We start from the raw sequence: 27,901 nt of genomic DNA, 5'->3' as shown, positions 1-27,901 counted from the left end.
TCTCAGGCCCTTTCTTTCCCTCTTCTCCTTCTGGGACCCCTATAATGTGAACGTTGGTGCATTTAATGTTGTCCCAGAGGTCTCTTAGACTGTCCTCATTTCTTTTCATTCTTATTTTCTTTATTCTGTTCTGTAGCAGTGATTTCCACCATTCTGTCTTCCAGCTCACTTATCCATTCTTCTTCCTCAGTTATTCTGTTATTGATTCCTTCTAGATGGACCATGTCAGGGGGTGTGTTTATCAGCTACCTGTTTATTCAGGAAGACTTTAAGCACCTGTCTGCTGATGTGTGGGTCTGTTTTCCTGCCCTGTTGGTTGTTTGGCCTGAGACATCCCAGCATTGGAACTACAGACTGTTGGTTGGGGCCAGGTCTTGGTGAGAAAATGGAGGCCTCCAAGAGGGCTCACGGCAATGAGTACACCCCAGACTACCACCGCCAGTGTCCTTGTACCTGCAGTGAGTCAGCCGCCCCCTGCCTCTGCAGGAGATTCTCCAATATAATACTAGCAGGTAAGTCTGCCCCAGTCTCTCATAAGGTCATCACTTTTTCCCTGAGTCCTGACATGCACAAGACCCTGTGTGCGCCCTCCAAGAGTGGAGTTTCTGTTTCCCCCAGTCCTGTGGAATCCCTGTGGTCAAACCCTGCTGGCCTTCAAAGCCACATTTTCTGGGGCCTCCTCCTTCTATTGCCAGACCCCCAGGCTGGGGAGGCCTGAGGTGGGACTCAGAACTTTCACTCCTGTAGGAGAACTTCTGTGGCATAATTATTTTACACCCGGCATATATGGGATTGGATTTTATCGCAGTTATGTCCCACCTACAATCTAGTTGTGTATCCTTCTTTGTCTTTGGATGTAGGATAACTTTTTAGGTAGGTTGCAGTGTTTTTTTGTCAGTGGTTGTTCAGCGGTTACTTGTAATTTTGGTGTTTCCGTAAAAAGAGGTGAGCTCCCATCCTTCTACTCCACCATCTTGTCTCCTCTCTTTCCTGTAATTTTCATCCTGCTGATAGGTACTCAGGAATTTCTACTGTCTAATCAATATCTTCTCATCAACACTATTCCAGTCTCTCATCTTTCTTCTGTTGGATATTCTTCCAGCAAGTAGTAGAGAAATGGCTTGCTTTTGAACACATAGCTAGTCTCTCCAACCATCAACATATTTACTTTTAGTGAACCAACATAAATAGTTCTGTAGTCACCAAAAAAACAAGTATTTGAGATTGTGCAACCATAGTTTAGAATGAATGGTAATGTAACCCATAACCAGTTGTGAATAACTAAAATGAAAGTCTCTTATCCATGAAGAGTTTCATTCCAAGCATCTCTTTTAAGTGACAATCCATATGCTTATATTAACTTATTATCTATAAACAATAAAGGCTCTTAAAAGCCTTTTTCAAATTTATCTGTGCTTTGTGAGACTACTGTGCCAGCCAAGGGAATAAACACAGCATTTGCAAAATTACTGATTGATTTGGTACTTCAAAATGACTACTGAACACAGAACTGTTCATAATACTAATTTTTTAAAAAAGCAAATATAGTAGAATATTTTACTGTCCAGTCTCAGACATGAAATTTATTCCACTAACACAGGCATTGATTAAAACATTTAAGAATCACATCTTTTTTAGAATCACCGTAGTTCTGAGGCTACTCTAGATATCCTTAGTGGTTTAAGATATACACATGTACCTCACCTCTTCATCTTTTGAGGACAGATTTGTTTGGGAACAACCAGAAGTCATGAGACGTTAATTAGTGTATATGATTAGTGACCATTCCATCTTGATTTCTATTCCTTCATCTAATTGAACATTACAATTAGTAGAAATATACCCATAAGTATCTTTAAAATTTGCATCTTTTTAATAAACCCAAACTTGCTTCTATTGAGTAAGCAGTCAAATGAAGGGTCCTAAACCACTTAAAAACCAGGGTCCCAGCATTACAGATCACTGCCTGTTGCTCAGTTCAATGTTCTACAATTTTTAAAAGAACAAAATAAAAAGAAACCCCAAAGACAGTGATGACTGACAAATTCATGCACAGATGAAAGACTGGAAGCCCTCCTTGAAAGAAAATAGTTTGCTTGTTTGTTTTTATCTGAAAGATAGGACCAAACTCTAGTACAAGGTAGACTTCAGTTAACTAAAGACTCCCATAAAGAGTTTCAAGATTTTTCAAAGAACTAATTTGTGCCTTTGATAATTTTTTCTACTGTATTTTTGTTTCCTACTTCATTATTTTCATCGTTATTATTCTCTCTACTTTGAGGGGTTTTTTTGTTCATGTTCTAACTTATTATGCTATATGTATCCCACATGCTTTGCTATGTATTGTTTTTATTATCCTTAAGTTCTGGGTATTTTTTAAACTTCCATGAGGACTTCTTTAACCCATGAATTATTTAGCAAAGTAGGAGTTTATTTAACTTTTTAAGTTCTAACTTAATTGCATCGTAGTTAGAGATTATAGTCTACATACATAATACTTAATTTTTAAATCTTCTTAGCCTTAACCCTAGTACATGACTGGTTTTTGTAAATGTCTCATGTACACTTGAGGAAAATATATTCTGGAACACTCCCCAGGATATATGTTAGGCCACAAAACAAGTCTTAAATTTATTAAGATTGAAATCATATCACACATCCTTTCCAACCACAGTGGTATGAAATTAGGAATCAGAAGAAGAAAACTGGAAAATTCACAAATATGTGAGGATTAAATAACATGTTACTGAACAATGGGTCAAAGAAGAAATCAAAAGAAGAATCAGAAAATGCCTTGAAGCAAATGAAAATGTAACATACTAAAACTTATGGGATGCAGCAAAAGCTGTGGTAAGACAGAAGATCATAGAGGTACCTACATTAAGAAAAAAAGTTCAAATAACATTAAGAAAAAAAGTTCAAATAAATAACCTAACTTTACACTAGGAACTAGATAAAGAAGAACAAACTAAGCCCAAAAGTTAGTAGAGGAAGGAAACAACAAAGATCAGAGTGGAAATAAATGAAATAGAAACTATAAAAAGACAATAGAAAAGGTCAGTAAAACTTAAAGCCACTTTTAAAAGATAAACAAAATAGGTAAACCTGTAGCTAGACTTCCCAAGGAAAAAAGAGAGGACTCAAATAAATTAGAAGTTAAGTCAGAAAGAGAAAAACAACTATCGTATATTAATGTATATATGTGGAATCTAGAAAAATGGCACAGATGAACCAGTTTGCAAGACAGAAATAGAGATAGATGTAGAGAACAAATGTATGGACACCAAGCGGGGAAAGTGGGGGTTGGGGATGGGGGGTGGGATGGAATGGGAGATTGGGATTGACATATATACACTACTATGTATAAAATAGATAACTAATAGGAACCTGCTGTATGGCACAGGGAACTCTACTCGCTGTACAGTAGAAACTAACAACATTGTAAAACAACTATACCCCAATAAAAAAAATAATAATAAAACTCCTAATCAAAGAAGAAAATAAATAAATTAGAAATGAAAGAGGAGACGTTAGAGTCAAAGGAACAACCCTGGATACTCCAGAAGCCCGGAAATAGAGATATATTAAAAATAATATTTCTAAGATTGACGTCGAAGAGTGTACTGCCTCTGGAGATTGGCCAAGATGGTACAGTAGAAAGACCCTAAGCTCACCTCCTCTCACAGGCATACCAAAATTACAACTATTTGCAGAACCACCATTGATGAAAAAGTTTGGAACCTACCAGAAAAGACCTTCTACAACTAAAGATATAAAGAAGGTACCACAATGAGATGGGTAAGAGGGGCGGAGTTGTGATTTAGTCAAGTCCCATACCCCCAGGTGGGCAACCCACAGTGGTGAGTAATTACAATTGCAGAGGTTCTTCCAAAAGAGTGAGGGGTCTGAGCCCTGTGTTGGATTTCCCAGCCCAGGGGTCCTGCACTGGGAAGATGAGCCCCCAGAGCATTTGGCTTTGAAGGCCAGCAGTGCCTACTTTCAGGAATGCCAGAGGGCTGGAGGAAATAGAGACTTCACTCTTAAAGGGTGCACATGAAATCTTACACTCCTGGTCCCAGAGCAGAAGCAGTAATTTGAAAGAAGCCTTGGTCAGACCTACCTGCTGATCTTGGAGTGATCTCGCAGCTCACCCTGTGAACACAGACACGGGAGGCGGCCATTCTGGGGAGCTCATTCTACCTCATGGACACACTGGTGCTGGCAAGTGCCACTTTTTAATCCTCCCTCTACCTTATTAGCCTTGGGACACAGCCCTACCCTGGCCCAACAGACTAGGTACCAGTGCTGGGATGCCTCAGGCCAAGCAGCTGACTGAGCAGAGACAGCTCTACCCATTAGCAGAAGGGCTGCCTTAAAACTCCCTGAGCCGAGAGCTCCCCAGACATGGCTCTGCCTACCAGAGGGCTCAGGACACAGCCCTACAAACTAGCACACAGACATTAGATATGGGGCCCCTAGGGCCCTCCACCCAGATATGCTGGGACACAGGGGGCAGCCCCAGAAATCCCTGGGCCCTTGCAACAGCCTCTGGTGAGCCTTCTCTAGTCTCAGGACCACTGTTATCCACCAAGGGGTGGACATGAGCCGCAATACAACCACAGCCCTGCAGCCTGTGGAACTGGCCATTCCACCAGCAGGCCAGACCCTGCCCTCACACTGGCTGGGCCCTGGCCTTGCCCACTAGCAGGCCAATACAAGCTTCAGGACAGCCCAGACCCTGCAACCAACTGTGTTAGGAACTAGCCACAGCCACCAGTGATTGGACAATAGCTCTGGGACCCCTGGGCCCTGCAACCAGTTCCCAGAACACAGTTCTGCCCACCAGTAGGCCAGTATTAGGCCCAGGATCTGGCTTCATCCACCAGTGGGCAGGCAACAGCCCTGAGGTCTTCTGGACCCTGACTCCATCCTCCAGTGAGCCACAGCAGTCAGCCTGTCACAAAAGAAGGACCCATGCAGCCCATATAGGGGCACCTAGAGCATGTAGCTCTGGTGATGAGAGGGGTGTGTGCTCCCAAGATGCATAGGACATCTCCTACAAAAGGTCACTTACCCAAGGCTGGGAACTGTAACCAACCTACCAGACACAGAAAAATTTAAAAAGCAAGTTAGGCAAAATGAGGCAACAGAGGGACATACTCCAAATGAAGGAACAAGATAAAACCCCAGAAGAAGAATTAAGTGAAATGGATAGGCAATCTACCTGAGAAAGAGTTCAGGGTAGTGATTGTAAAGATGATCAAAGAACTTAGGAGAAGGATGAATGCACAAAGCAAGTAGTTAGAAGTTTTTAACAGTTAGAAACTACAAAGAACAACCAGAGATGAAGAATACAGTAACTGAAATGAAAAATACACTAGAAGGAATCAACAGACTCTATGATACAGAGGAATGAATCAGTGAGCTGGAAGACAGAGTAGTGGAAATCACTGATGCTGAACAGAAAAAAGAATAAAAATAAATGAGGACAATTTAAGAGACCTCTGAGACACCATCAATCACACTAATATTTGCATTATAGGGATCCCAGGAGAAGAGAAAAAGTAAGGTGCTGAGAAAATATTTGAAGACATAATAGCTGAAAACTTCCCTAATCTGGGAAAGGAAACAGTCACCCAAATCCAGGAAGCACAGAGTCCCATATAGGATTAACCCAAAAAAGAACACACCAAGATACATTGATTAAAATGGCAAAAATTAAAGATAAAGATAGAATATTAAGAACAGCAAGGGAAAAGCAACAAGTTGTATACGAGGGAACTGTCGTAAGGCTATAAGCTGACTTTTTAACAGAAACTCTGCAGGCCAGAAGGGATTGGCACAATATATTTAAAGTGATGAAAGGGAAAACCCTACAACCAAGAATACTCCACCCAGCAAGGCTCTCTTTCAGAATTAACGGAGAGGTCAAAAGTTTTACAAACAAGCAAAAGCAGAGTTCAGCACCACCAAACCAGCTTTACAAGAAACGTTAAAGGAACTTCTCTTTTCTGTTTCACTTAAAAGAAAAGGCCACAACTAGAAACATGAAAATTATGAATGGAAAAAGCTCATCAGTAAATGTAAACAAACGGTTAAGGTAGGAAATCATCCACACAGAAAGCCGGTAGAAAAGTTAAAACACAAAAAAATCATTTATATCCACAATAAGCAATTAAGGGATACACAAAACAATTTGATATAAAACATAATGTCAAAAACAGTAATCATGAGGGGAATACAAATACAGGGTTATTAAAATGCATTTGAAATTAAGAGATCAGCAACTTAAAACAACATATATACGTTTTAAAACTATACACACACACACACATATACATACACATACACAGATTGCTATATATAAACCTCATGGTAATCAAAAATCTACAATAGGTACATAGAAAAAAAGAGAAAGGAATCCAAACATAACACTAAATAGTCATCAAATCACAAGAGAACAAAAGAAGGGGGAAGAAAGACCTACAAAAACAACCCCCCAAAAATTAACAAAATGGCAATAGGAACATACATATTGATAATTACTTTAAATGTAAATGCACTAAATGCTTCAATCAAAAGACACAGAGTGGCTGAATGGATACAAAAACAAGACCTATATATCTGCTGCCTACAAGAGACTCACTTCATATCTAAAGACACACATACACTGAAAGTGAGGGAATTGAAAAAGATTTTCCATACAAATGGAAATCAAAAGAAAGCCAGTGTAGCAATACTTATATCAGATAAAATAGAATTTAAACAAAGACTGTTACAAGACACACAGAAGGGCATTACATAATGATCAAGAAGTCAATCCAAGTAGAAGATATAACACTTGTAAATATCTATGCACCCAAAATAGGAGCACCTAAATACATAAAGTGAATATTAACAGACATAAAGGGAGAAAACGACAGTAACACAATAATAGTAGGGTATTTTAACATGCCACTTACATCAGTGAACAGATCACCCAGACAGAAAATCAATAAAGAAACACTGGCCTTAAATGAAGCATCAAGCCAGATGGACTTAATAGCTACATATAGGACATTCCATCCAAAAGCAACAGAATACACATTCTTTTCAGTTGCACATGGAACATTCTCCGTGATAGATCACATGCCAGACCACAAAACAAGCCTTGGTAAATTTAAGAATAGTGGAATCATATCAAGCATCTTTTTATGACTACAACTCTACAAGAATAAAAAGTAACTATAAGAAAAAACTGCAAAAAACACAACCCATGGAGGCTAACCTACATGCTACTCAACAACCAGTGGATCACTGAAGAAATCAAAGAGGAATTAAAAAATTACCTGGAGACAAATGAAAATGAAAACATGATAAATTAAAAACACCTATGGAACACAGTAAAAACAGTTCTAAGAGGGAAGCAATACAAGCTTCCAATCATAAACTACTACTACTCACTTCTGCCAGGAAAGAACAACACCCTCATAGGTGGCATTTGTTGAATGAATTGTAATACAGAACAGAAAATAAGAAAATGGTATAGAAAGGAGACATTTGTAAAGTTTTGCAGCTGTGAAAGTACTATTACCAAGATTTCTAGATGTTTTGGTTTATAAGAAAGGAAGAAGCATTCCACTTTCCCCATTTCCAGTATAACATATTTTCAAAGCTCATTGCCATCTTTATTTTCAACAGGGCTCCATCATTTATTAGTTAGCATCTTTAGGATGCAGGATGAAGTTTAGTGGCTGAACTAGCTGCACAAAGGAAGCTCAATCTTCTTCCTACCTGTAAACATCTCTCCCTGCAATAGCAGCATTGCAAAAATAACCTCACTGAATCACTTGTACAAACTCCAAAAGGAACTTCAACCACTCACCTGGATGCAAGCCAGAGGCTCGTTCGTCCAAATGGAATATCCACCCACTAAATATATTCTCTCATTATGGACAGCAACTCCAGATTCATTTTGGCCTAAAGTAAAGAGAAGTGAATAAAAGAGGAAAAATAAATCCATTTCCTTGCATGTCTTCATTAACCCTTTTGCCACTGAGGGATACAATTTCCCTCTGTGGCACACCTGTATATTCCACAGGATTTCTGCCTCAACTAATCACTGTCTCCCAGTTCTCAGAGGGAAGAATTAACCACTCTGAGAGAATGACTCTGTGTTGGGTCAGAATCCAGCCATAACTCTTGATAGCCAGCCAAGTTAGTAAATACAGCATTAAATACAGCAATAATCCACATAGAACTAAGTTTTATACTATGTTGTATGCCATTAGTTTATATGGTATATTTTAGGAATGCAAAGCACCTCTTGTACTACAAATGCTTTTAAGCAAGTGCTTACATTTGTAATGGCTGCAACCGCAAGAAGCCAATAAAACAGAGCCATGCCCCTAGTGTGCCCCAAATGAAGACAAATAACAGAAAAGATTGATAAAGTTACTACCCTTCTTTTCTTTACATACACAACAGTTTTAAGACTATATTAAAGTTCCTTGAACTGGGACCAGCCTGGGTAGTCCCTAGATACTGACACGCCAAAATGATGAAAGGTTCCTCCCCTACTTAAAAAGGAAGACAGAATAACTCACTACTACATATTCTTCCCTGGAGGCCACCAGAGAGTGAGATAGTCTCTTTTTATTGATGGGCTGACACAGGATTGACTTGGGTAATAAATAAGCTGGATCCTATAGCAGACAGAATCACAGATCGAGGGACCAAGGGGCTACGGTACCACTACAGCAACTTAGAGTTAAGTGCTTGTAGGTGGGCCTCAAAGATCATTTTTGCAAAAACAGGAGCTCAATACAAAGCATCTAAACCTCTCACACTGGTTATGCCCCCCACTGTGGCCTCCGTAGCAGCAGCTGTGAGTCATTGAGTGCCCACTCAGCATATTAAAATGTCTTGAGGCAATAGTCCAGCCCACCCGTTTGAGTTGCGATTTTCCTATTACAGCAGCCTGGAAGGGATCTTAATCACGTAGGCCGAAAAGGGAGGACAAGTTTTCAACTTCATTAAAAAAAGTCAGGGGTAAGCTGTTCGCTGCTTTCATTTTATTCCCCTGTGGGATGAGTATGGTCCCTACCTAATGCTACCCCATGGTAATGCTTGGGTGGGTCTGTGTGGCCAGAAGCGCTGCCAAACCCCCATGCACAGAACATCTCTAAGGTTTTGTCTTTAGGAGAATACAGGCAGAAATGATATTTGACACTGACAAACAATGAAGACCATTCTCCTGCACTCACAAGAAATAAGAGGACTAAAAGTAGTGAGAAGTAAAAAATAAATTGCTCCTGTAAAGAGTTATTACCTCTTTCAGCGCCTGGTTCCTCCTACTTATACCAATGTTCCTACGTGAATACTGATAGACAATAATGGACCTGACACGTCTCTCTTGGCAACGTGCAAACACACACAAAGGTAACACAGGCCCTGAGAAACCAGATGTTCAGCCACCTGATTGAGTCCGATTTTGTGAGATAAACAATGCACACCTTTCTGGGTAATAAAAGCCAAGTTGTTCTACCACCATGCACTTAATATTTACAGCTGCACTACAGATATCTAAGAAAACAAGTTTCGCAACTTCCTGAATCTCTGCTTTTCCTGATTTACTCAATCAAAGGTACTTGCCAGTCAACAGGTTAAAATTACAACGCGTCCACTGGTCAGCGTCCATGTTGTAGGCATCTATATGCCGCACGAGGACCCGGTCGTTATTGTAGTCCAGGTCATTGCCTCCAAGAACATAAAGCTTCCTTTGAACAGCAGCCATGGAATGGTAGACCCGCCTCTGCAGCATGGGGCTGCGGCTTATCCACTTATTCTGAGACAAAAAAAAAAAAAAGAGAAAAAAGAAACTCAGGTGAATTCTGTTAAGTGGAGACCTCCAGGGCAGAAAACAGCAGTGCCTCATTAGTAGTGGGGACTCTAATGATGGTCAATCACGTTCTATTTGAATGTTGTTTATATACTTTGAAAGGTATGGGCTTCTTGCCTGAGAACAAGTGCAGAAGAGCCCACATGTTCTAACTCTATTTGCAACTTACGTAAGGCATTTCCTCTTCCTTGGGTTGCATTTTGAATTTGTAAGGGGAACATATGAGAATTTAGAAGTTTTCATGATTGGTTATTTCTCCCAATTGAGAGAACTTACTCCTGCAAATGACTTAAGAGTACAAGTGCATGGTTAGGTATACTGTGTACGGTGGTATAATAATAACAAAACAGGCTCTGGATCCAGAATGCCTGAGTTTATCATCTGTGTGTGACCTTGGCAATTTACTTAACCTGTCTGTGCCTGTTTCCTCATCTGTAAAATAGAGATAACAGTACCCATCTGACAAGCCTGTTGTGAAGATTAAATGAGCTAATACACCTAAAGCATTTAGAACAATGCCTGGCACATATGTCCAATAATATGCACTTTTTAAAAGTTACTGTGATATAATCATTGGCTGCCCAAGGACCCTTCATCAGTTAATATGAGGGCAACTTTGCTGTTCTTTCCAGGATGAACCTCCGGAGGTCAATGGAAGAGCTAAGATTTGATTCAGCAACAAACCCCTCACAGCCTGTAATATATTTACACTCACAACTTCACCAAATTGGGAAAGGTTATTTCCAGGCACACGGTTATCTGTTTTGTTAGAAGACCAAATGTTCTGTGATAACTTTAGGGAATGGTGAAACCTCTAATATTTGGTTCTAGACCACTCTCAGGAACGAGAAAGGTCTGCTCAACTCCTGTCAAATAAGGCTCCTAGTTAAAATATAGTGTAAAAATAGATGAAAATCAAATATGACTTTAATTTTAAATCTCAACTAAGTAATGGACAGGTAAGTAAACCTTACCATTTTCTTTCTACATAAACACTAAACATACAGGAAGAACATAGATTATTTCTTTTTGCAGAGAAAAATTTGGATTTCGACCAAAAAAATCATATGATGGTTTGAATACATAGAATTTCAGTTCACAGAGCTGTAAAGGAAGAAGCAAAAAAGAAAGTTTTGTATAAATATTGGGCCATTCACTATTGGCTTATCGACTGGCTCATTTGTAATTTCTCTTTCAAAGATACACTAACATGAGAAAAAGAAAGTGGTTTGTCCAGTTTTTTAAGGCTTGAATTTATCTGCTCCCCCCTTTTTAAACATGTCATATTAAGAATCTCCTTCCAATTAAATGTATCTTTAATAAAACAATCAAACCTTTCTTTCAGATATTCTCCTAAGAAATATCTTTAATACATTATGCATGAGTGGATTTAACTCAAGACTGATGATGCTCTCCTTAGGTGCTTTCTAAAATGAGGCAACCCATCACAGTATTAGGAATCAATGTTTCCACTAGCAGTCCAGTCCCCTGCCACAGGACTATGGATGCCATCTGGTTTGCAAAGCCTGACTGCATCCCCTGATTATATCTTTAGCTTCCTTCACTGCCATGCCTGCCAGGTGAGCCGCCAACCGCTGAAAAGGCAAAGAAACAGAGAGGCCTGGTGGGGTCATTCCTAATAAGCTAGCGTGTGAATACTAATCAGTGCTGGGGAAGCAGAGGTCACCCCAGCCTGCCTGTTGGCAGGTAGCGATGTGCTCTGTGGCAGATGGCAGGCATTATCGACTCTCCACAAAGGCCTAGAAGAGAAATAAGCACCAGGGCTGAATGATAGAGTTATTGAGATTCTGAGCAAGATGCAAGCAGATGTGATGTTTGCCAGTACCCACTGTAAACAATATGCCAGCAGAATTTTTAAAAAGAGCATGTGTGTACAAACATGAAACAGAACTCATTTGAGAAATGTTAACACCTTCTTCCTCTTTAACCACGTGTGCACCAAACTTAAGCAACTGCAATTAATGGTCCCTCTTGGGACATCCGGCCCAGGGACACGTGGTCTCTGAAACCTATAGCCTCTAATGACATCAGGAAACACTTGCAAAGACAGAAATACCTTCGCTAAACTCAGAATCAAGTAATTGTTAAAAAATACTAAATAGACTGAGGTCACTCTGAACGTATATTTGATGGCTAGTCCCAACCCAGAGTGCCAAAGCCAACCTGTTGTTTTGTGTTCCATTATCTTCAGCTGATGAAGATGAAACCTCCAAATCAAATCATTCTGGAATACTGTCAAAATCATGAAAAGTACTTACATTGCCAAAATCATAGAAATGACAAAATTCAGCAAACATGTGCCACAGTTACAGATACTTTGGTAGAAGGAAAAGAGAATAAAAATAGTTCTTCTTTGGGGGAAAGAAAAGTCATTAAGTGTGCATGAAAAGTGGATAGAAGGGACAGGCACCATCAAAATGCTCCCAGTGCAGGCCCAGCTCTTAGATGAAAAACGTGCGCCAACTCTTCAGATACTGCTCCTTCAGATTTGTCCTACATACTGTCCTGGGATATGTTGGCTATATAGAGCTAAATAAAAGTTATCACTTTATTTGGGAATAAGGAAACCATAAGCACGTTCCCCTCCTAGAATGACAGGCCTTCTAAAAGGAGGTGGCAACAGGACAATCCAAATCCTTTCTCAGGATGCCTCAATGATGAACAGCCACTTGAGATAAATGGTAATAAGGGCATTTAACTCATCAATATATTTTCCCTTTTTCCTACATTATGCAAAACTCTGAAAAAGTTGAGAGCTGAGTATAGCATAAAACAAAAAGAGCTGAAATTCTGTGTTTTATGAGAAAAAAAAAAGGCAACCAAAAAGCAGTTTATCCAGATGCTTCCTTTTCTCTATGTAAGTTTAAGTTGCATGTGTGTGTACAGACTTGGCATTCCAACTCCTAATTACTGTAGCAATCTTTAAAAATTCATTTTAATTAAGGTAATGAGCTTTTCTTATATGAGTCTTACCTGGTTAGGTTCATATGCCATTAGTCTGTTCTGATATTGTGCCGTGTTAGTTACTCCACCTGTAATGGATTAACACGTGTTAGGCTTTCATGAATAAGAAATGGGATATTCCAACATGAGAATGAGATACAATTAAAGGAAAATTAGCTACTGCTGAGGGTCTGTTTGTATACCCTCGTGGTGAACCCACGACATAATTAAGAAGCTTATTGTTGAAGCAGTTGCGTTTTCAAGAAACATTTCAGAAGCGAGCCAGCTGAGAGCAAGCAACAAGTATGCTGAGATTTCCAGGAGGCCCCCAATTTTGTCAAGCTGCTCTGCATGGCCAGAATGAAGGGCAAAGTATGGTGAGGGAGTGGGAGCAAGCATAGCGCACTTAGACAAATCTCTATACAGTTTATGCCAGGGGCAGAGTTATATGGAAAAGTCTTGTCCTTAGCTACCTTGGTAATTTTACAGCTCTAGTCTTATGTGCACTAACATAGTGATATCTTGATGTCTCTTTGGAAGACCCATATCTAAGAAAAGACATTACTTATCAAAAGAGATCTAGAGCCACTGCTGTCCAACAGAATATAGTAAGAACCATAAACAGGAGTTACATATGCCATTTTAAACTTCCCAGTGGTCACATTAAAAAGTAGTGCTCCTGGGCTTCCCTGGTGGTGCAGTGGTTGAGAGTCTGCCTGCCGATGCAGGGGACACGGGTTCATGCCCCGGTCCAGGAAGATCCCACATGCCATGGAGCGGCTGGGCCCGTGAGCCATGGTCGCTGAGCCTGCGCGTCCGGAGCCTGTGCTCCGCAATGGGAGAGGCCACAACACTGAGAGGCCCATGTACCACAAAAAAAAAAAAAAAATAGAAAGCAGAGTAGGAAGATCCTGAGCTTACCTCCTCCCACAAACACACCAAAACGGTAACTACAAATCTCTGAGAATGACCTGAAGACTAGCAGAACAGATTTTCTGCAACTAAGGATATTGAGATGAGAAGTAGGGACACAGATGTAGCCTAGTCAGAACTCACACACTGGGTACAGCAACCACAAGTAGGAGGGATATCACAACCACAGTGGTGGTCGCCCCTGATGAGCAAGGGGTCTGAGCCCCACATTGGGATTCCCAGCCCAGAGGACCTGCACCAGGAAACAGGCCCCAATAATGTGCAGCTTTGAAACCCAGTGAGGATTATATTCAGGAGAGCCAGAGGGATGGGGAAAACCAAGACTGCTCTTAAAGGGCTTGGACACAAACTCACTCACTCCAAGTCCCAGTGCAAAGGCAGCAGCTTGAAAAGTACCTGGGTCATATAAGAAGGAGATTCACTGACTAATTTTAGGGCATGTGCCAGAGGAGCAACAATCTGGTGGAACTTCCTCTAGGGACAGAAGTGCTGGCAGGCATTTTTTTACTTTCCCTCCACCTAGCTGGCCCAGCACAGGTGGGCACCATTTTTGTCACACTCAGTCGACCTAGCTAACACCATCCATCCTGCCCCAGCATCCCTTGAGGATCAGCCCTGCCCAACCGGCCTGTCTCAGCTGGCCACTCCAAAGCAGCTCCTGCCTCACCCTATCAAGTGAGCTGCTCCAGCCAGCACTGACCGGTGTCTCACCAAGGTATCTGACACACTTCACACCAGTCCCATAAACAGTGCACCTGTAACAGTCATGGCCAGGCCTTGCAGCCACTCATGCCGGGGGCCAGCCCCACCCACCAGCACACCTGCACCAATCACAGCCCAAACAAAACAGGAAAGCACAGGTATCCCACACAGGGGAAACCCCTAGAGTTCCTGGCTCTGGTAAGCAGGGGAGATTGCACCACTGGGCCCCGTAGGACACCTACATAAGGCCACTCTTTCAAATGGAGAGACCTAGCTGATATACCTAATACAAAGCAACAACCACAGAGAGTTAGGCAAAACGAAGAGACAAATAAATATCTTCCAAACAAAAGAACAAGACAAATCCTCAGAAACAGAACGAAACAATATGGAGATAAGCAAATTACCAGATAAAGAATTCAAAGGAATAGCCAAAATCATGCTCACCAAACTCAGGAGAAGAATGGAGGAACACAATGAGAACTTTCAACAAAGAGGTAGAAAATGTAAAACAAAACCAATCAGAACTGAAGAATACAATAACTGAAATGAAAAATATACCAGAGAGAACCAACAGCAGATGCAGAAGAATGGATCAACCATCTGGAAGACAAGGTGGTGGAAATCATTCAATCAGAACATCAAAAAGAAAAAAGAGTTTAAAAAAATGCAGATAGTTTAAGGGACCTCTGGAACAACATCAAGCTTACTAAAATTCACAACAAAGGGGTCCCAGAAGGAGAAAAGAGAGAAATGGGGACAGGAAACCTATTTGATGAAATAATGGTTAAAAAACTTCCCTAACCTGATGAAGGAAACAGACATCCAAGTCCATGAAGCACAGAGTCCCAAACAAGATGAAACCAAAGAGACCCACACCAAGACACATTACAATTAAAATGTCAAAAGTTAAAGATAAAGAGAAGATATTAAAAGCAGCAAGAGAAAAACAACTAGTTACTTACAAGGGAACCCCCATAAGATAATGAGCTGAGTTTTCAGCAGAAAATTTATAGTCCAGAAGGAATTGGCACAATATAGTCAAAGTACTGAAAGGAAAAAACTTACAACCAAGAAGACACTACCTGGCAAGTTTATCTTTCAGAATTGAAGTAGTATCTTTCAGAACTGAAGAGTTTACTACACAAATAAAAGCTAAAGGAGGGCTTCCCTGGTGGCACAGTGGTTGAGAGTCCGCCTGCTGATGCAGGGGACACAGGTTCGTGTCCCGGTCTGGGAAGATTCCACATGCCGCGGAGCGGCTGGGCCCATGAGCCATGGCCGCTGAGCCTGCACATCCAGAGCCTGTGCTCCGCAACGGGAGAGGCCACAGCAGTGAGACGCCCACGTACCGCCAAAAAAAAAAAAAAAGCTAAAGGAGTTCATCACCACTAAACCAACATTACAAGAAATGTTAAGGGAACTTCTTCAAGCAAAAAAGAAAAGGCCATAACTAGAAACAAGAAAATTATGAAAGAAAAAATCTCACTGGTAAAAGCAAACATACAGTAAAGGTGGATAAGAACCACCTACAAAGCTAGTATGAAGGTTAAAAGACAGAAGTAGTAAAATCATCTATATCTAAAATAATTAGTTAAGTGACACACAAAATAAAAAGATGTAAAAGATAACATCAAAAACATAAAATGTGGAGGATGGACAAAAATCCAGTGCTTTTAGAATGCACTCAAACTTAAGTGACCATTAATTTAAAATAAACAGCTATATACATAGATTGTTACTATAGGAACCTCATGGTAACCAAAAAACAAAAACCTATAACAAATACACAAAAAATAAAAAGTAAGGGAAGCAAATATATTACTAAAGAAAGTCACAAGGGAAGAGAACAAGAGAAGAAGAAAGAAGAGGGAAGAACTATAAAAACAACCAGAAAAAATTAGCAAAATAGCAATAAGTGCATACCTATCAATAGACTAAGTGATCCAATCAAAAGACAGGGTAACTGAATGGATAAAAAAACAAGATATATATATATATACACACACACACACACATATACACACACACACACACTACCTATAGGTGAATCACTCCAGATCTAAAGATAAACACAGACTAAAAGTGAAGGGATGGAACAACATACTCCATGGAAATGGAAATGAAAAGAAAGTTGGGATAGCAATACTTATATCATACAAAATAGACTTTAAAACAAAGACTGCAACAAGAGACAAAAAAGGTGTTATGTAATAATAAAGGCATCAATCCAACAAGAGCATATGACACATAAATATTTATGCACCCAACATAGGAGCACCTAAATACATAAAGCAAATATTAACATACATGAAGGAGATATTGACAGTAATACAATAGTAGGGGACTTTAACACCCCACTTGCATCAATGGATAGATGATCTAGACAGAAAATCAGTAAGGAAATATTGCCCTTAAATGACACATTAGGCCATACAGCCTTAATAGATATACAGAACGTTTCATCCAAAACCAGCAGAATACACATTCTTTTCAAGTGCACATGGATCATTCTTCAGGATAAATCACGTTAGTCCACAAAAAAGTCTCAATAAATTTAAGGAGATTGAAATCATTATCAAGCTACTTTTCTGACCACAACAGTATGAAACTAGAAATCAATTATAAGAAGAAAACTGGAAAAAACACAAACACGCAATAGATGAAGAAAAAGAATTTGACAAAATTCAACATCGATTTATGTTAAACACTCTCAGAACAGAGTGGGTATAGAGGGAACATACCTCACCGTAAAAAGGACTACATATGACAAACCCACAGCTAACATAATACTCCAAGGTAAAAAGCTGAAATATTTTCCTCTAAGATCAGGGAGAAGATAAGGATGCCCACTCTTGCCACTGTTATTTAACACAGTATTAGAAACCCTAGCGCTAGCAATGAGATAGAGAGAGAGAGAGAGAGACACAGAGAGAGAGAGAGACAGAGGAGGCATTCAAATTGGAAAGGAATAGGTAAAACTGTCACTATTTGCAGATGACACGATACTTATATACAGAAAATCTTAAAGGCTCCAACCAAAAGACTATTAGAACTAATAAATGACTTCAGTAAATTTGCAGGATACAAAATTCACATACATAAATCTTCTGCATCTATGTACACTAATAACAAACTATCAGAAAAAAAAATAAAGAAAATCCCATTTTCAACTGCATCAAAAAGAATAAAATACTTAGGAATAAATTTAACCAAGGAGGAAAACACCTGTACTTCTGAAAACTATAAGATACTGATGAAAGAAAATGAAGATAACACAAATAAATGGAAAGACATACCATACTTACTCATGGATTAGAAGAATTAATATTGTTAAAATTCCATACTACCCAAAGCAATCTACAGATTCAATGCAATCCCTATCAAAATACCAATGGCGACTCCCTCTCGCGAGAGCACCAGAGTCACAACTAACTGCTGAACAATCATCGACAGGAAGACACTGGAACTCACCAAAAAAGATACCCCACATCCAAAGACAAAGGAGAAGCTGCAGTGAGACAGTAGGACAGGCATAATCACAATAATATCAAATCCCATAAATGCTGGGTGGGTGACTCACAAACGGGAGAACACTTATACCACAGAAGTCCACCCACTGGATCGAAGGTTCTGAGCCCCATATCAGGCTTCCCAACCTGGGGGGTCCAGCAATGGGAGGAGGAATTGCAAGAGAGTCAGACTTTGAAGGCTAGTGGGATTTGACTGCAGGACTTCAACAGGACTGCGGGAAACAAAGACTCCACTCTTGGAGGGCACACACAAAGTAGTGTGTGCATCAGGACCCAGGGGAAGGAGCAGTGACCCCATAGGAGACTGAACCAGACCTACCTGCTAGTGTTGGAGGGTCTCCTGCAGAGGCAGGGGGTAGCTGTGTCTGACTGTGGGGACAAGGACACTGGCAGCAGAAGTTCTGGGAAGTACTCTTTGGCATGAGCCCTCCCAGATTCCACCATTAGCCCCAACAAAGAGCTGGGTAGTCTCCAGTGTTGGGTCACCTCAGGCCAAACAACCAGGAAAGAGGGAAGCAAGTCCCATCCATCAGCAGACAAGCAGATTAAAGTTTTACTGAGCTCTGCCCAACAGAGCAACAGCCAGCTCTACCCACCACCAGTCCCTCCCATCAGGAAGCTTGCATAAGCCTCTTAGATAGCCTCATCCACCAGAGGGCAGACAGGAGAAGCAAGACGAGCTACAATTCTGCAGCCTGGGGAAGGAAAACAACACTCACAGAAAGATAGACAAAATGAAAAGGCAGAGGGCTATGTACCAGATGAAGGAACAAGATAAAACCCCAGAAAAACAACTAAATGAAGTAGAGATAGGCAACCTTCCAGAAAAAGAATTCAGAATAATGACAATGAAGTGATTCAGGACCTAGAAAAAAGAATGGAGGCAAAGATCGGGAAGATGCAAGAAAGCTTTAACAAAGACCTAGAAGAATTAAAGAACAAACACCTAGAAGAATTAAAGAACAAACAAACAGAGATGAACAAAACAATAACTGAAATGAAAAATACACTAGAAGGAATCAATAGCAGAATAACTGAGGCAGAAGAACGGATAAGTGACCTGGAAGACAGAATGGTGGAATTCACTGCCGTGGAACAGAATAAAGAAAAAAGAATGAAATGAAATGAATACAGCCTAAGAGACCTCTGGGACAACATTAAATGCACCAACATTTGCATTATAGAGGTCCCAGAAGGAGAAGAGAGAGAGAAAGGACCCGAGAAAATATTTGAAGAGATTATAGTCGAAAATTTCCCTAACATGGGAAAGGAAGTAGCCACCCAAGTCCAGGAAGCACAGAGAGTCCCAGGCAGGATAAGCCCAAGGAGAAACACACTGAGACACACAGTAATCAAACTGACAAAAATTAAAGACAAAGAAAAATTATTGAAAGCAACAAGGGAAAAATGACAAATAATATACAAGGGAACTCCCATAAGGTTAACAACTGATTTCTCAGGAGAAACTCTACAAGCCAGAAGGCAGTTGCATGATATATTTAAAGCGATGAAAGGGAAGAACCTACAACCAAGATTACCCTACCTGGCAAGGATCTCATTCAGATTCGAGAGAGAAATCAAGCAAAAGCCAAGAGAATTCAGCACCATCAAACCAGCTCTACAACAAATGCAAAAGGAACTTCTCTAAGTGAATAACACAAGAGAAGAAAAGGACCTACAAAAACAAACCCAAAACAATTAATAAAATGGTAAAAGGAACATACATATCGATAATTACCTTAAACGTGAATGGATTAAATGATGCTCCAACCAAAAGACACAAGCTCACTGAATGGATACAAAAACAAGACCCACATATATGCTGTCTATAAGAAACCCACTTCAGACCTAGGGACACATACAGACTGAAAGCGAGGGGATGGAAAAAGATATTCCATGCAAATGGAAATCAAAAGAGAGCTGGAGTAGCAATACTCATATCACATAAAATAGACTTTAAAATAAAGAATGTTACAAGAGACAAGGAAGGACACTACATAATGATCAAGCGATCAATCCAAGAAGAAGATATAACAATTATAAATATATATGCACACAACATAGGAGCACCTCAATACATAAGGCAACTGCTAACAGCTATAAAAGAGGAAACTGACAGTAACTCAATCATAGTGGGGGACTTTAACACCTCACTTACACCAATGGACAGATCATCCAGACAGAAAATTAATAAGGAAACACAAGCTTTAAATGACACAATACACCAGATAGATCTAATTGACATTTATAAGACATTTCATCCAAAAACAGCAGATTACACTTTCTTCTCAAGTGCACGTGGAACATACTCCATGATAGATTACATCTTGGGTCACAAATCAAGACTCGGTAAATTTAAGAAAATTGAGATTATATCAAGCAACTTCTCGGACCACAACCCTATGAGATTAGAAATCAATTAGGGGAAAAAACCATAAAAAACACAAACACATGGAGGCTAAATAATATGTTACTAAATAACCAAGAGATCACTGAAGAAATCAAAGAGGAAATCAAAAAATAACTAGAGACAAATTACGATGAAAACAGGACGATCCAAAACCTATGGGATGCAGCAAAAGCAATTCTAAGAGTTAAGTTTATAGCAATACAAGCCTACCTCAAGAAACAAAAAAAATCTCAAATAAACAATCTAACCTTACAACATCCAAAGGAACTAGAGAAAGAAGAATAACCAAAACTCAAAATTACTAGAAGAAAAGAAAACATAAAGATCAGAGCAGAAATAAATGAAATAGAAACAAAGAAAACAATAGCAAAGGTCAATAAAACTAAAAGCTGGTTCTTTAAGAAGATAAACAAAATTGATAAACCTTTAGCCAGACTCATCAATAAAAAGAGGGATAGGACTCAAATCAATAAAATTAGAATGAAAAAGGAGCAGTTACAATGGACACTGCAGAAATACAAAGCATCCTAAGACACTACTACAAGCAACTCTGTGCCAATAAAATGGACAACCTGGAAGAAATGGACAAATTCTTAGAAAGGCATAACCTTCCAAGACTGAACCAGGAAGAAGTAGAAAATATGAACAGACCAATCACAACTAATGAAATTGAAATTGTGATTAAATATCTTCCAACAAACAAAAGGCCAGGACCAGATGGCTTCACACGTGAATTCTATCAAACATTTAGAGAAGAGCTAACACCCATCCTTCTCAAACTCTTCCAAAAATTTTCACAGGAAGGAACACTCCTCTGCAAACTCATTCTATGAGGCCACCATCACCCTGATACCAAAACCAGACAAAGATACTACAAAAAAAGAAAATTACAGACCAATATCACTGATGAATACAGATGCAAAAATATTCGATAAAATACTAGCAAACAGAATCCAACAACACAGTAAAAAGATCATACACCATGATCAAGTGGGATTTATCCCAGGGATACAAGGATTCTTCAATATATGCAAATCAATCAATGTGATACACCATATTAGAAATTGAAGAATAAAAACAATATGATCATCTCAATAGATGCAGAAAAAAGCTTTTGACAAAATTCAACACCCATTTGTGATAAAAAAAAAAACTCTACAGAAAGTGGGCATAGAGGGAACCTACCTCAACATAATAAAGGCCATAAGACAAACCCACAACAAACATCACTCTCAATGGTGAAAAACTGAAAGCATTTCCTGTAAGATCAAGACAAGGATGTCCACTCTCACCACTGTTATGCAACATAGTTTTGGAAGTCCTAGCCACGGCAATCAGAGAAGAAAAACAAATAAAAGGAATACAAATTGGAAAAGAAGAAGTAAAACTGTCACTATTTGCAGATGACATGATACTGTACGTAGATAATCCTAAAGATGCCACCAGAAAACTACTAGAGCTAATCAATGAATTTGGTAAAGTTACAGGATACAAAATTAATGCACAGAAATCTCTTGCATTCCTATACACTAAAAACAAAAGATCAGAAAGAGAAATTAAGGAAACAATCCCATTCACCATTGCAACAAAAAGAATAAAATATGTAGGAATAAACCCTCCTAAGGAGGTAAAAGACCTGTACTCAGAAAACTATAAGACACTGATGAAGGAAATCAAAAATGACACAAACAGATGGAGAGACATACCATGTTCTTGGATTGGAAGAATCGATATTGTGAAAATGACTATACTACCCAAAGCAATCTAAGATTCAATGCAATCCCTATCAAATTACCAGTGGCATTTTTTACAGAAGTAGAACAAAAAAATCTTAAAATTTGTATGGAGACACAGAAGACCCTGAATAGCCAAAACAGTCTTTTTTTTTTTTTTAATAAATTTATTTATTTATTTATTTTGGGCTGTGTTGGGTCTTTGTTGCTGCGCACGGGCTCTTCTCTAGTTGTGGCGAGCAGGGGGTTACTCTTCATTGCGGTGTGCAGGTTTCTCATTGCAGTGGCTTCTCTTGTTGCGGAGCCTGCAGCTCTAGGTGTGCAGTCTTCAGTAGTTGGGGCTCACGGGCTCCAGAGTGCAGGCTCAGTAGTTGTGGTGCATGGGCTTAGTTGCTCCACGGCATGTGGGATCTTTCCAGACCAGGGCTCGAACACATGTCCCCTGCATTGGCAGGCAGATTCTCAACCACTGTGCCATCAGGGAAGCCCATCCAAAGCAGTCTTGAGGGAAAAAAAATGGAGCTGGAGGAATCAGACTCCCTGACTTCAGACCATACTACAAAGCTACAGTAATCAAGACAGTATGGTACTGGCACAAAAACAGAAATATAGATCAATGGAACAGAATAGAAAACCCAGAGATAAACCCACGCACCTATGGTCAACTAATCTATGACAAAGGAGGCAAGGATATACAATGGAGAAAAGTCAGTCTCTTCAATAAGTGGTGCTGGGAAAACTGAACAGCTACATATAAAAGAATGAAATTAGAACACTCCCTAACTCTATACACAAAAATAAACTCAAAATGTATTAGAGACCTAAATGTAAGACCAGACACTATAAAACTCTTAGAGGAAAACATATGTAGAACACTCTTTGACATAAATCACATCAAGATCTTTTTTGATCCACCTCCTACAGTAATGGAAATAAAAACAAAAATAAACAAATGGGACCAAATGAAACTTAAAAGCTTTTGCAAAGCAAAGGACTACAAACAAGACTAAAAGACAACCCTCAGAATGAGAGAAAATATTTGCAAACGAATCAAAGGACAAAGGATTAATCTCCAAAATATATAAACATCTCATGCAGCTCAATATTAAAGAAACAAACAATCCAATCAAAAAATGGGCAGAAGACCTAAATAGACACTTTTTTAAAGAAGACATACAGATGGCCAAGAAGCACATGAAAAGCTGCTCAACATCACTAATTATTAGAGAAATGCAAATCAAAACAACAATGAGGTATCAACTCACACCAGTCAGAATGGGCATCATCAGAAAATCTACAAACAACAAATGGTGGAGAGGGTGTGGAGAAAAGGGAACCCTCTTGCACTGTTGGTGGGAATGTAAATTGATACAGCCACTGTGGAGAACAGTATGCAGGTTCCTTACAAAACTAAAAATAGAATTACCATATGACCCAGCAATCCCACTACTGGGCATATACCCAGAAAAAAAACATAATTCAAACAGACACATGCACCCCAATGTTCATTGCAGCACTATTTACAATAGCCAGGTCATGGAAGCAACCTAAATGCCCTTTGACAAACGAATGGATAAATAAGATGTGATACATATATACAATGGGATATTACTCAGCCATAAAAAGGAACAAAACTGGGTCATTTGTAGAGATGTGGATAGATCTAGAAACTGTCATACAGAGTGAAGTAAGTCAGAAGGAGAAAAACAAATATCGTTTATTAATGCATATATGTGGAACCTAGAAAAATGGTACAGATGAACCAGTTTGCAGGACAGAAACAGAATCACAGATGTAGAGAACAAACGTATAGACACCAAGGGGGGAAAGTGGTAGTGGTGGTGGTGGTGGTGGTGGTGGTGGTGGTGTGATGAATTGGGAGATTGGGATTGACATGTATACACTAATATGTTTAAAATGGATAACTAATAAGGACCTGCTGTATAAAAAAATAAATAAAATAAAATTCAAAAATTCAAAAGAAAGAAAGAAAAAGAAAATACCAATGTCAGTTTTTATAGAACTGGAATAAATAATCCTAAAATTTGTAACAAACTACAAAAGACCCCAAATAACCAAAGCAATCTTAAGAAAGAAGAACAAAGCTGGAGGTATCACACTCCCTAATTTCAAACTGTACTACACAGCTATAGTTATCAAAACTGTATGGCACTGGCATAAAAACAGACACATAGATCAATGGAACAAAATAGAGAGCCCAGAAAGAAAGTCATGCTTCTTTTGTCAATTAATCTATCATAAAGAAGCTAGAAATATACTTTGGGTAAAACACAGTCTCATTGATAAATGGTGTTGGTAAAATTGGACAGGTACATGCAAAAGAACGAAATTAGACCACTTTCTTACACCATACACAAAAGTAAACGCAAAGTGGATTAAAGGCTTAAATGTAAGACCTGAAACCCTAAAAACTCCTAGAAGACAACATAGGCAATACACTCTTTGATATCACTCTTAGCAATATTTTTGAATTTGCCTCTTCAGTCAACGTAAACAAAAGCAAAAAAAAAAAAAAACCAAATAGGACTATATCAAACTAAAAAGCTTTTTCACAGCAAGGGAAATCATCAACAAAACAAAAAGGCAACCTCTTGAATGGGAGAAGATATTTGCAAATGATATATCCCATAAGGGGTTAATATTCAAAATATATAAATAACTCACACAACTTAATATCAAAAAATAGACAATCTGGGGCTTCCCTGGTGGCGCAGTGGTTGAGAGTCCGCCTGCCGATGCAGGGGACACGGGTTCGTGCCCCGGTCCGGGAAGATCCCACATGCCGCGGAGCGGCTAGGCCCGTGAGCCATGGCCGCTGAGCCTGCGTGTCCGGAACCTGTGCTCTGCAATGGGAGAGGCCACGACAGTGAGAGGCCCACGTACCGCAAAAAAAAAAAAAAAAAAAAAAGACAGACAATCTGATTGAAAAATGAGCAGACGACCTGAACAGATATTTTTCTAAGGAAGAAATACAGATGGCCAACAGACACATGAAAAGATGCTCAACATCACTAATCAACAGGGAAATGAATCAAAACCACCTCACACATGTCAAAATGGCTATTATCAAAAAGACAAGAAATAACAAGTGTTGTCAAGGATGTAGAAAAAGGGGACTTTTGTGCACTGTTGATGGGAATTTAGGTTGTTGCAGCCACTATGGAGAAGAGTATGGAAATTCCTCAATAAATTAAAAACAGAACTATCTTATCATCCAGTAATTCCATTTCTGGGTATTTATCCAAAGAAAACGAGAACACTAATTCAAAAAGACATATGCACCCCTATGTTTATGTTCATTGCAGCATTATTTACAATAGCCAACACATGGAAGAAACCTAAGTGTCCACTGATGGATGAATGAATAAGGAAGATGTGATATGTGTAATGGAATATTACTCAGCCATAAAAAAGAATGAAATCCTTATATTTGTGACAACACAGTTGGATCTAGAGGGTATTATGCTAAGGAAAATAGTCAGACCAAGAAAGACAAATACTGTATGATTTCACTTACATGTAGAATCTAAAAAACAAAGCAAACGAACAAACAAAACAAAACAAACAGATTCATAGATACAGAGAACTGGTGGTCGCCAGAGGGGAAAGGGGTGAAGGATTGGGTGAAATAGGTGAAGGGGATTAAGAGGTACAAAATAAGTCATGGGGATGTAATGTACAGTATAGGGAATACAGCCAACAATACTGCAATAACTTTGTATGGTGACAGACTTATCATGGTGCTCATGGTAATGTATATAAATGTTGAATCAATATGCTGTAAAACCTGAAATTACCATAGTATTATATGTCAAATGTACTTCAACTAGAAAATTAAAATAAAAAAATAAAAAATAACTTTAAAATGTGTACTATTATAATATTGACCAAGGTGGCCTTAACATTCCTCTCAGCTTAACTGAACTTTAGACAGGCTTCTTCCTGTCTCTGGCCCCTGACCTCCCTTTACTTACAGCATTTATTTTAAAAAAACTGGCAAATTCTTTCTCTCTGCCTCTTTGAGATATAAATCATTTAAGAAATCATTTAAGAAGCTTCTTGCAAATTTTACAACCCAGGAATATCTTCCTCAAAGACCTGGGAGCCATGCCATTGAGATGTTATCATCAAGGAAGAGAATGCTCCTATCTCCCAGTTTCTGTGCAGGCTAGGAGCCTAACTCCGATGGGTACAAATCAGCAAACACAAATGGCCTAACCGCAGAGAAAAACATTTACAAACTTAGGGTAAATGAATGTGCTCAACACATCACACTGATCAACCTTCTTCCAAAAGTACTTCAGTATATTTCTACTAGCCCACCCCAGTGCTGAAAAACCCTACTGTTTTTCAGAGGAGTTGATTTCAAACTGCATTCTGGTCTCTCTCCTCTAGTGCAATAGTCTTGAATAAAGTCCTCCTTGTCTGTTTAACTGTGTCCACTATAATTTTTGCTTTGGCAGTTCAAATACTTTGAATGGGTCACTACTATCAACTCCACGGCCAGAAGTCAAGTCAACCAGACCCAAGAATTAGTGCATCAACTTAACTGAAGTGTGATAATCAATCAGTACTAATGCATACATAAAGGAGAGGGAATCTGTCCAGGCCAAACATTACTCTCTTATTCAGTCCCAGTAAGGAGAGTATATCTTTCATGTAATTGACCATAGCTATTATTAACTGGAAGGCTTTTTTTTTTTAAAGTTCTCTCTGAAGCTTGCAACCACTTTTAAGATCAAGGAAAGTTTTGTCTACAGAAGAAATCCATAAAGAACAGAGAGGAATGAGTTTCCTGCCCTCAAATAAAGTCTTCTCTGGATTTCTCACTAAATGTCTCATTTTTAAAGATGAAATCAAAGAAAAGGATAACACACTTAAGAAAGCTGAGGCTGAAATGCCTACATAGAGTCAAAATGTATGTCAAAATAAATACAGAGGTATGTTTGCTTCCCCCCCCCAACCTTCTTGTTTTTAAATCTAATTAAAAATGGAATGTCCAATAACTCTTTCTTAGCATAACTATGGAAGAATAATCAAATCTATTGAAATCTCACAAGTTTTCAGGGCTAAAATGACTGCCAAGTGCTTCTGATCTGGGCCATAACCACCAGATTAACGTCCAGCTCGCCTATAATTATTTCTCCAAATGAGAGGGAACAGAGGTGAACTCCCCCCATTATTTTGAAACTGTGACAGTTTCTCTACTTGTTTTAGAAATATGGGACAGAATTAATATCTACTGCAATAAACTATCTGTTTATGACACTATTTGAAGATATTTACACTACAATATGTATCAGACTCTGCCCATTATAGATTAAATGTATAATCAATGGATTAGAATGCAGCTATTGCATCCTTTCTCCCAAGCACGGCACACCATTTATCTTCATGCTTTTCAGAATTACTATTTACTGTCTTTCACAGATGCATTTATAATACAGTTTTTTTCCCCCTTAATCTGCACTCAGTAATTAGATTCCTTACCCTTACATACAAATTTTCACTCACATGACAATATTTAGAAATGAGATATTGGGTTACTAGTTGGGGGTAAAAATAAAAGTCCTAGTTAGTTACTTGGTTGATTACTTCTAGAATGTTAAACCGCAGGAGGTACCTACAAAACCAAGTGCTGTAACTTTTGCCAAATCAGGATTACAAGGGAAAACCTTAAGAATTGGTTCTATTGCTTTCCCCCTTTGAAATAACTTACAAATGA

At 39.1% G+C, this 27,901-nt stretch overlaps 1 protein-coding gene across 1 annotated transcript in view; it reads right to left on the bottom strand.

Annotated features, from left to right (window-relative positions):
* The window catches only part of KLHL32 (kelch like family member 32), a gene marked incomplete at both ends in the record, with an annotated part of 177,836 nt that overhangs the window by 8,578 nt on the left and 141,357 nt on the right, over window positions 1-27,901 (bottom strand). Inside the window, 3 exons of the mRNA XM_079716580.1 lie at window positions 7,865-7,959; window positions 9,634-9,826; window positions 12,875-12,933. Of these exons, the coding sequence (XP_079572706.1) occupies window positions 7,865-7,959; window positions 9,634-9,826; window positions 12,875-12,933 (347 nt within the window). The remainder of the gene's footprint in view (window positions 1-7,864; window positions 7,960-9,633; window positions 9,827-12,874; window positions 12,934-27,901) is intronic.

This window comes from Hyperoodon ampullatus (assembly GCF_949752795.1).
Source record: "Hyperoodon ampullatus genome assembly, chromosome: 12".
Classification (NCBI taxonomy): domain Eukaryota; kingdom Metazoa; phylum Chordata; class Mammalia; order Artiodactyla; family Ziphiidae; genus Hyperoodon; species Hyperoodon ampullatus.
Note: the sequence above shows the minus strand (reverse complement) of the source record. Positions and strands in the feature narration are given on the sequence as shown.